The sequence below is a fragment of the Heloderma suspectum genome, chromosome 2 (assembly GCF_057233095.1).
Source record: "Heloderma suspectum isolate Gila_16-S chromosome 2, 16-S_ref, whole genome shotgun sequence".
Taxonomy (NCBI): domain Eukaryota; kingdom Metazoa; phylum Chordata; class Lepidosauria; order Squamata; family Helodermatidae; genus Heloderma; species Heloderma suspectum.
Window position 1 is genome coordinate 125,634,713 of NC_139459.1, and position 10,738 is coordinate 125,645,450.

The 10,738-nt window shown below is 43.3% G+C and overlaps 1 protein-coding gene across 3 annotated transcripts in view; it reads left to right on the plus strand.

Moving 5' to 3' along the window:
* SNX30 (sorting nexin family member 30) overlaps positions 1–3,795 on the plus strand; it is a 40,751-nt gene extending 36,956 nt beyond the window's left edge. For all 3 annotated transcript variants that reach the window (XM_084834718.1, XM_084834719.1, XM_084834720.1), the window contains exons 8-9: positions 1,424–1,576; positions 3,363–3,795. In XM_084834718.1, the coding sequence (XP_084690844.1) occupies positions 1,424–1,576; positions 3,363–3,422 (213 nt within the window). In that variant the 3' untranslated portion in view covers positions 3,423–3,795. The remainder of the gene's footprint in view (positions 1–1,423; positions 1,577–3,362) is intronic.
* Positions 3,796–10,738: the final 6,943 nt, after the last annotated feature.

The window sequence follows — 10,738 nt, forward strand, 5'->3', positions numbered from 1 at the left end:
CCTGTAAGGTCCACTTGTGTACAGCCAATGTTGGCAAGTGCAACTTAACGTGCTAAAAAACCCCATTTCTTGAAGTCTCAGAATTCAGTACTGCAAAACTCAGTGTCACCTCAAGGTAGCTCAGGCAAGGAAGTATTTAGTGAAAGGAAATATTTTGCATCTTGTGTAACTGTCCTTTTGGACTAGGCATGTTCTCTCAATAACTGCTCACCCTGATAGTGAAATGGAACCTCTGTAGGCATCTGCATACCAGATGCATTCATGGAGAAGGAAATACATTAGAGGGCGGACTGTTGTCTGCATATCTTGCTTGCAAACTTTCCAGAAGCGTCTGGCTGTCCACTCCTGTAGACAGAATATTGGACAAAATTGTCCTCTCAGTATGATCAAGCAAAGCAGTTCTTATGTTCCTATTTATGCCTCACGTGTGTTCAGGCTTGTCATGCCCTTTGCTCATGGACAGTAGCTAAGTGTTCGGTCATGATTCCAAAGGAAACATCTAGAGTGTCAAGCTATACATCTTTTTAGAAGAGCAATACATGAGGAAGGCCCTTTGGCAGCCTGCCCGTGGGAGTAAGTCCCATTGATCTTGTTTACTGACTCCTGAGTAAAAATGCATAGCAGCATGTTATAAATCTATTCAGGGCATTATGCATGTGTAACTCTATTGTATTCGCTTAACAATCCTGTGAGGTTGAAAGATAGATGAGCCAGCCAGTGAGTTTCATAGCTGTGGTGGGGAATTTGAATCCCGGTGACCCTGGTCCAAATTCAACTCTTCCTTCACTATGCTGGATAATAGGAACAACTTGGTATGTTTCCAGACACTAGGGGGATGATAGAGAATGTTCTGTAGCTGGATCAGTTCCTATATCCTGCTCCCCCCTTCCTCTTCCTTCCTCCTCTTGCCTCTGCAACAAGCACCATGCGGTCTTTCCAGAGAGGAAGCAAGTAACTATATCTCACACATTTGCTCACTTACACTCACACACCCAGCTTTAGGGGGTGCTTGTAGTTAAACAGTGTTAGATAGCCTTCTCTGACGATGTGTATAAAAGCACTAATAAAGAAAGTTGATTTGAACTTCTTTTAAACCAGCTCTTAGCCAGCTGAGGGAGAGAAATGGCCCTGGAATAAAAGACCCCCATTTGTGCTTCGCATTTGATCATTGGATAACTGCCAACATTAAGTGATGGCTTTGATTTTACAGATGTTCCATCACAGGTCAAACAGGCAGTAGACTGTTTTGTTATCAGCACATTTGATTCATTTGATGGCTATAAATCCAAGTGGTGTGTATGCATATACAAGGCATTCCTTAGTCTTTTTAGCAAGGGGGGAACCAGTCATTTTCCATTTGGCTAAGAAGATTTATTAAGTTATTTCCACAGCAAGTGCTGAGAGATTTCTTCTCTGTCTCCAGGTGCCCACTGATGTTGAGAAGTGTCAAGACCGAGTGGAATGCTTCAATGCAGACCTGAAGGCAGATATGGACAGATGGCAGAACAACAAGCGACAAGACTTTAGGCAGCTACTGATGGGAATGGCAGATAATAACATCCAATATTATGAGAAGGTAATTCTCTAAGGTTGTCACTGAATGCAGGGAAGGAACTGAGTGTGATTTAGTAACTGGCTTGCTGATGCAGTAGCTTAGCTGAGTTTGAACGTGATTGAGAATACTTTAGAATTGCTATACTTCATATTGGCTATGAACCAGTCAAAGCTATTGGTTTTTTTCACTATTTAGCCACTATTTATGCTGAGGCTGTCCCAGTAGGTAAAGCATTCCCTGACCGTTAGGAAGTCTGGATTAGTTGGCCAGTAAGAGTGCACCATGCTGCAGGTTACTCAGAAATATTTACACAGCTGTTGTGAAATGTTTGGATAGGACAGGGATGGAGAACCTGTGGCCCTCCAGATGTTGAGGGACTGCAACTCCTGTCAGCCCTAGGCAGCATACCCAGTGGTGATGGATGATGGCAGTTGCAGTCCACGGACATCGGGAGGGCCACATGTTTCCCGTTGTTGGGATAGGACTTTATGTAGCATCACCTGCTGCTCACTGGCACACACATACACCACAAAGTGATGGGGATCCTCCTGGCAATGCTAGGCTGGCTGGTTTGTTGGTCTGGCTCTTTCTGCAAGGCAACTGCATGGGGGAAAAACAAACTCTGTCCTTTTATTCCAGATGTGTGTTGAGGCTTGCTCTCTTTCAAGGGTGCAACATTCCTGGTTAAACAGAGACTGTTGATTCTGCAAATACATAACACCCATTCAGCAATGACTTAAGAGTCAAGCAGCTGGAAAGCTTTCTTAGAACTGATTTATGCAAGGAGTGGGGAATGGGCAAAGCCCAGCATCACTTTTAAAACCGTTGCATTTGGGCACTTTGCATACACCATTAGCATACCAGTGATCTTTAGCCCACAGAGTAGTGGTAGATGCAAAGGGGCCAATGTACAAATTAACTGAGGTACCAGGCCATGTAAAACACTGCATGGTTAAGTGTGATGTGTGTGCCCTTAGGTTTGCAGATATCAGGGCTTTGCCTCTGTCCTGATACCTGCAGTTTTGCAAGTTGGCAGTTGCAACCTCCTTGGGCTCTCTTATGACTGGATTTGCATCTCTTTAAAGAGTGAGTCTCTAGACATGTTGGGAATAAAGGATATAGTCTTAGGGGGGAGCTTCTTAAAGAAGTGTTTGGGGTTTTTAAACTGCTTTTGCTTGGTAGGTACTTGATCATGCTGTGTGGCTGCAGACCTGCTGACAATGGTACTACCGAAGATGGAAATGCCTTTGGGGGGGAAAGCTTCCACTAGTCAGTTAAAGGCATATAAAAAGCTCTTGGCCAGTCTTCTTCAACCTGTTGTCTTCCAGATGTTTGGGTGACAACTCCCAGAATTCTTGACCACTGGCCATGTGGGCTGGGGCTGATGGGAGTTGAAGTCCAAAACATCTGGACAGTGCCAAGTTGGGGAGAGCTGCTCTTGACCTTTTCTAGGAAGGCTGTTTATTAAACAGATGCCCTATTCCATGTGTGAACAGATCTCGCTTGTGAAGGGTAAACGGGATTCTCTACAACTTAAGATGTGAGGAGTCCCATATAAGTGAGGGCAACACGCATAAGGTATATAGGCAGTGCCTGTTAATTGAAGACATTTTGTGGCTTTTATTATGCAAGTGTGTTAAGTTAAATGGTGCTGACAGGTACTGTGTGGGAATGTAGACATTGCTGATGAAACACGTTAACCCACCATTTGCATTCTTAGGGCCACCTGGGACTGAAGGGATCTGATTTTAAGTGACAGTATGGATTGGTTCATTTATTGGTGTGTCTTTGTCTTTGGTTTAAATAGTGCCTTACGGCGTGGGAGTCTCTTATACCACTCTTGCAAGATAAGCCTGAGACCAAATAAGAAGTCGCATCTTTTTTCCCCACCCCTCCTTCCCTGCACCATGGACCTTTGACCCAAGTGCACAGTACCACTACACATACTGGAGATACACTATGCACAACTTGGTGTAAGATTCCCCCCTCCTCCCCGAAGGAACACCACCAGTGTTGAACCTTGGGACTGCTCAACTTGAAAATGTTGGAACTGTACATTTTTTTGCCACCTTTTTATTAAACCGTCTGAGTTGGCCTTGAACACTCCTGCTCTGTGATCCTTGGCTAACAGCAGAAAATGCAGGGACTCTTTCTCCTCTTGGACCACTTTATATTGAATGAAATTGATGAGTGGAACACTAAAATAATAATAACAATAATAATAAAAAAATCCTCTTAAATGCAAGGTGCAAACATGACATCTTTATTGTCCTCCCTTTTTCTTGTTAGTCAAGTATGGGGTTATCTCTTACTCAGCAGTTATCTCTTAAAGATCTCTTGGTTCTTCCTGCTTCTTCATTTGTGGAAAGGGAATATGGCTATTAGAAGATACATGCTAGATTCTGTAAGGCCTCTTTGAATTAACCTGGACTTTTTGTGTGTGGAGTGGGGAGGGGCAGGTGGGGAGGCAGAAATTGGTATGGTCTTCGTAGCATGTGCTAGAAACTTGTAGAATGTTCATCTTTGTAATCTGACCTGTCGGTATGATGTATAGTCCTTATTGTTCTACAACCTTGCTAGCCATTTCTTGGGAATGGCATGGGTTGGAGAAGTGTGTTTGTGTCTGAAAGTCTGTACACAGGATTGCCCTTTTTTCCTTTAAGAAAGGAAGAAAAATCAGATAAGTACTTAATTTCTGCCTCTAGAATTGCTGGTGTGTTTGTCATAGCTAAAGTTTGTCTCTTGGTGACCCAAGTCATGTCAAACCTTTTTCACTGCAACACTTATTACTGTGAAAATGGTCTTACACATTTTGGGGAGGGGGTAATTAAAAAGGCAAATACCATTTATAAATATGGTAATTGCATTTTACTTGTATTTTATTAACCATCTGTGGGCTTTTCTACATGAGGCTTTTAACCTGCCACTTTACCAAGGCTTATGCTTCCAGATTCTTTGTGGGATTAAGGGCGGCTCCTTTACATGTGTTTTTTTCTGGGTGTTTTCTTTCTCTGCCTTTCTATATGTTCCATTACACAACAACTAGGTGGCACTGTGGTATAGCGGAATTGTACAAATACACCAGGATTTCATGCTGCCATTGACAGAAATACTAGACTTTCCTTGTTAGGGGGAAAAATGCTATAATGGTTTCAAAGCATGGGAGAGGCCCTGGAGGATGATGACATCATGTAAAGCACTTGCAAACTAATGTGAGTGAGGAATCATAAGCACACAATAAATACCTCGTGTAGAAAGGCTCACTGAAAGAAGCTGTTCATGTCACATTTGCGGGATGACGAGGGAATTAATAGCTTTTTAAACTCCAAATTTATCAGCTTAACATTGAAGCACTGCTATAATATCTTTTCTTTTGTTCTCTCAAACCTCCTTTGTTTTAACTTATTTTTTGGCATTTTGTGGTCATTGCACCTTTTGTAAGGAAGAAGTGCCCCTAAAATTCATGACTGATCCAGCATATCTGCTTTGCTTATCTCATAACAATTCCTTGGCCTAACAACTGTTTATATGGAAGGCAATTTTTTTTTTTAGTATGGCACATTTGTTTCATAGTAAAAATAACAAAGTATTGTGGCACCTTCAAGACAAGTCTGCAAAAGCTTATGCCATAATAAATGTGTTAGTCTTTAAGGTGCCACAAGACTTGAGATGCAATCCTATGCATGTTTAGATAGGAAAAAGCCCTACAAGTCCCGGCATTCCCCAGCCAGCAATGCTGACTAGGGAACGCAGGGAGCTGTAGGACTTTTTTTCTGTCTAAACATTAGGACTGTGCAGGGACCCCCCATCCAACTTGGAAGCCACTTTGTGGCTTCAGAGGCGGGCCTGATTCAGCTCGGGCTGATTGGGGGGGACGACCCGACTCGGCCCTGAACTCGAAGTGGGATTCGGGTGGCCGAACCCTGCCTCAGGTCCCCCCCGACGCCCCCGCACAAAACCCCAGCTCCTTACCTTGCCGCCGCCTCCTCCTCCGCTGCCGCCGCCACCATCATCGCCTCCACCAGCTCCTGAGACCTGGATGTGTGCTGGCTGTTATTGCAGGGAGTCGCCATTTTTAAAAAGGCAGCTTCCTGGAACTTCCTGGAAGTTGCTATATTAAAAATGGCAACTCCCTGCAATAAGAGCTGGCGCGTCCAGGCTTCAGGAGCTGGTGGCAGTGATGATGGAAACAGTGAAAGCAGCAGTGCAGTGGCGGAGGCAGCGGCAACAGAGGCAGGGATGGAGCCGGCAGCGATGATGGTGGTGGACGCGGCAGCAATGGCAGTAGAGGTGGTGGGGGTAGGCAGCTCAGGTAAGGACCTAGAGGCCCTGGCGCGGTTGGGCCGGGGTGCCGATGCTCCAAAGTGCACCAAGGTGCTTCAGAGAGCCCCTGACCCACTCTGTGTCGCTTTGTGCCCCCTCCGCTTCATGTCGGAAGGGGCTGAAAGTGCCCCAGAGCAGACCACTTTGACTCGGGCTTCAGGCCAAAGCGGTGCACAGCCATACCAAACATGCATAGGTTTTCACCCGTAATCTATGGTGCATGAAAAAACATCCCTTCTGGATTCGTTGTACATTTACAGTGGCAAATGTATACATACCACTGTATAAATACAGTTGTCTGTTTCCCCACAACCATTGAGTGCAGTTTACTGTCTTGGCGAAATTGATTAAATTGTTAAAATATCAGATACACAAAGTGCACAAATAGCAACTTTAAGCTTCAATTTTATAGTGTACACCACAGTTGAGTTCTTTCCCTTTCAGTAGTTCCTATGCCAATCGACAAAGCTGCTTTTTAACCGAGGAGATTGAAAAGCTGGGGTGGGGAGATCCGCTGAAGGGAAACCTTTCACTAATAACCATTTGTCTTTTCTGTGTATTTGGACCTAAACTGCATGCACAGTTTCTAGCGCCACTGAATCTTGGGGCTAAATTAATTCACAAAGAGTCGGCAACTGTTTGTTGATACATCTTGCTGCGTGAATTCCTGAGAAATTCTGGCAGGCCTGTACATTGGACAAGTGCTGTAAATATTATGGCTGTTGTCTAATTAAAGAACTCTTGTTTGCTCCGTTGTATGACCTTTAGATGATTAGAGGTACCTAAATTACCCTATGATGAAACAGTAGTCCCAAAGGGGGGGAGAAGTACTTCATTTTTTAAAAAACAAAAGTACTTTGTTTTTTAGAGGGAAAAGTACTTTGTTTTTAGATAATGCATACATGTGTCACACCATGTGCTTTCTTAAGAAGCTTTCCCTCCCATTGAAGAGAGAAGGGAAAATACTACTTCTAAGGGCCATATTAGACATTATGCAGGAGATGTGAGAACAAGCATTTTGACTGGGACAGGGAGGTACATGCAGTGTACCTTTGTTTTTACTGGAAAGTAGGCTCCAAGGAAGAGCACCAAGGAAAATGGGCTGCTCTTTTTCTTCCTGCCATTTCACCACTTTGCACCCTCCCCCCACCTGCCGCTTTTCCAAAACTGATTTCCCCATCTATGAGGGGAAGAGATAAGGGTTCACTATACCTTTTTGCCCTGTAACTGCAAGAGGGAGAATAGTTAAAGCCGTGCCTTGTTCCCCCACCCCTTCCTCTTCTCTAGCCTCCCCCAGCCTGGTGCCCTCCAAATGTTTTGGATTACAACTCCCAGCATCCCTGGATGTCTGGGGATGCTGGGAGTTGTAGTCCAACTTATCTGGGGGGCACCAGTTTGGGGAAGGTTGCTCTAGGGCAGCCTCCCCCAACCTGTTGTCCTCCAGATGTTTTAGACTACAATTCCCGGCATTCTTGACCGATGGCCATACTGGCTGGGGCTTATGGGAGCTGGTGTCTGAAATGTCTGGAGGACACCAAGTGTGGGAAGGCTGCTGTGCTCAAACTCCTATGGCTGCTTTTCTTTTTCTCAAAGATAAAAATGGGACTCTCCACACATCTTGCGTAATGCCTACTTTTGGCTGTCAGATGGTGCCTCTCCCCTGTAGCTTTTGTGACCGCTTGTCTTCTTTTTTAAAATGTGTTGCTCAATTCATCAAAACACCTTTTAGTCAGTCTAACCAAGTCATTGAACTTGGTTCACATATGCTGTGCCAGAAGCTGCATGCTAGACGTCATTTCATGAAACAGGAGCCCCATTTCTCCCTGAGCATCACCCGTTTGAACTTGTTAACCGTGGGATCCAATGCTCCAGTGGCTTCAGGTGGCAGCACTGGGTCAGATTATGTTGCAATCAAATCTTCCCAAGGGATCTGAAGACTGGAATGGTTTCTAAAGTTGCTGTGCTAGACATCCACAGGAATAAAACTCATCAAACTTCTTCTGAAAAGCAGTTCCTGCATTGGGCAAAATCGGCCTTTTGCCAATTCTTGCCTTGCAGTAAAAGAAGCAGATAAGGGGGTGTTGCGTGGTTTGCTCTCTTTCTAGTTTAATCTACTCTCCCCAGACATTGGATAAATATGTGGGAGGATAACTTGAGAACTATATGAACAAAAAGAAAATGCGCCTTTCTCTTCCCCCTACTTTATGTATCACAATTGTGTGAGAGTTAGTGAGATGGCTAACGATCTGAGCTATGACAGACAAGATCTCAGTTTGAATTTCAAGTCTGCGATGAATTTGCTAGGCAAGCCACTTCTCACCAACCCTGTTTGTCTTAGGTGGATAACACTGGCCTACCTTACTGGGTGGGTTGTAAGGAATACTGAGATCATATGTGAAGCTGTTCTAAGAGTGTTAAAAAAAAACCCCTATATAAAACCAGTTTTTAATACTTGTAGTAAACAATATTAAGTGGATTTTATTCAACTATACAATTATTTTCAGCTAGCGTTTGGGATTAAGCATGAGCTTTAATTTGTACAATTTTATTGTCCCCAAAATGTTATGTGTTTTTCTTTCTTTCAGCAATTGCACTTACAGTCTGTCTCATGTGAACACTTAAGGACTGAACTGATACTTTGAAACGAAATGTTAGCAATTAAAACTTAACAGGCATTTTCCTAGCAGCAAAATGTTCAGCGGGGGTGGGGAGATTGTACTTCACTGTAGTTATATATAGAGAGTCTTATTTTTCATGTCAACTAGTTATGTTTAAGAAAAAATCCCAGAAGTCATTGCTTCTGTTCAAAATGTCAAGAAATACTTATTTGTGTCAACTTGCAGGATCAAGAATATGTAGCAACATATGGAAATTGCCAATATGTCATCTAATACCTTTCCAGGTATAAGGAGCATGGATTAGTGTCTAACTGGGTTTCTGATATTTCACTAGCTTGAAAAATCTCTTTTGATTCCCCAAAGGATGGCCTTCAAACCTCCTTAAAGTTCATTGTGTGACCTGTGGCCATGGGTATAACCTGTGGCAAGTTCACATGCATTACAAGGAATAGATGGTTAGACTGATGCACCCCGTGCATCATGTCCGGAGTCATAAGCAAGGGGAGTCTGTAGATGAAGGGAAAAACAAGAATTTCTGGAAGCTATCAAGTCTAATTTCTATTGAATGGATAAAGCGTTCTGCAGGTTTTGTTGTGCTCACCCTTATCATAAAGTCTTGAGTAAGAAATGGACTGTCTTGCATTTTCCCTACACTTCCCAATAAAATTGGATGTTAAGAAGATAAGAGTGGGCTCACAACGCTTAATGAGACCATGCTTCAATTTGATTGTACTTTCACTGATAAAGTCAGCCTTAAATTGTAATGTTGGCCGTATTTACTTCTGGAATCATGCCTTGTAAATCTCTGATCACTAAAACCAGTTCTCTCGACTTCAGTATCCTTCTGTCTGCATGTTTTAATCTGCTGCAGGCAGCAGAGCATAGCTCGCAGACTCCATTCTTTGCTCGCCCCACAGTTGGAATGGGAGATGCACCAGATCAGGCTGAAGATGCGAAGCTTTAGAAAGAGGCACAGCTGGCACTGTGTCCTGCAGAGTGCTCTTGCTTTGATCCAAAAGAAATAAAATCTGGTTGTCACTCTGTTGCAGATGTGGAACCCAGCCCATTGGAATGGCTGTAGCACCTGAGGCTACATACTGATTTGCAAGGAGTCTATGTGAATGCCTGTCATTGGCTGGTCCAGTTCATTGGCCCAGTCTGCGTAGCCTCCTATCCCTCCCAAGCAGGTTGTTCATCACTGTTGAGTCCTGGCCTTCTTCCCCTGAAAAGCAAGGAAACCAGTGACGTTGAATCTGCATCTACTATTTGTTTAATGCGCACAGCAGCACACGTGAAATCCACTACAGCACAAGAGGAGTGGAATGAGGGGTGTGTGTGTGTGTGTGTGTAAACATTTTATGATGTCAAGGTACGCCAAAAAGGGACAGGCCTTCAAACTGTGTAATGCCTGATTCTGGATTGTGTGAAGCTGCTTCAGCTGCTTGTTTAAAAACGTTAAGCTTTTTGTATTAAGCTTGTCAATATAACAAGTGCTTTTGATCCGTTACGCTCATGGATTTTAGTTACTTTCTTAATCATATGTTCACTGCTTTTCCCCAGTGTTTTTATGTGTATGGTTCCTCTATCTGGATCTTACAGGTTTTTAACAACCCTTTTCTTATTCTAAGGTTTTTCAACAAAGAGAATAATCATTTCTAAAGATATTAAACAAATACTGTAGCTCCTTTTGCCAAATATTTTTGTAAGTGTATAATGGGTGTGTGTATGTATGTGTTTCTCCCGAGGCATATGTAAAGATGTAAATGTCTAAACTTTTTTTTTACACATGTTAAGATCAGTATTAAAGTAGTCATGGTGCTGACGTAGTGGCCCACTCCTTTCCAAACTGGGCAAACTGGATCTAGAGACTAGGCAAAAACTAAGCTTTGGATAACCCTTCTTGTCCTCATAGGTATTCTTAAAGTTGCCATTTACACTTGCATTTAATCTCCACAAATAAAAATGGAGGCGTGTTGGTTTCCCAGTTCCAGTTCTTATCCCAAAGACATTCTACAGATGCAGATCACCTGTCCATTTAAGTCTGCTTGTGCAAAAATTTGGGGCATTTTCACACATGAGGTTTTAAAGCACTGATTGCTCCAACGGAGACTGCAGTACAAATGTTCATTAGCCAGCATACTCATTTGTATTACAAAGGCGCTGCCTTTTCCCCCCAGGATGGTCACACTTTTTTTTTTTTAAATGGGAAGTAAGCATGCAGGAGGGGGACCCTTGGCTGACT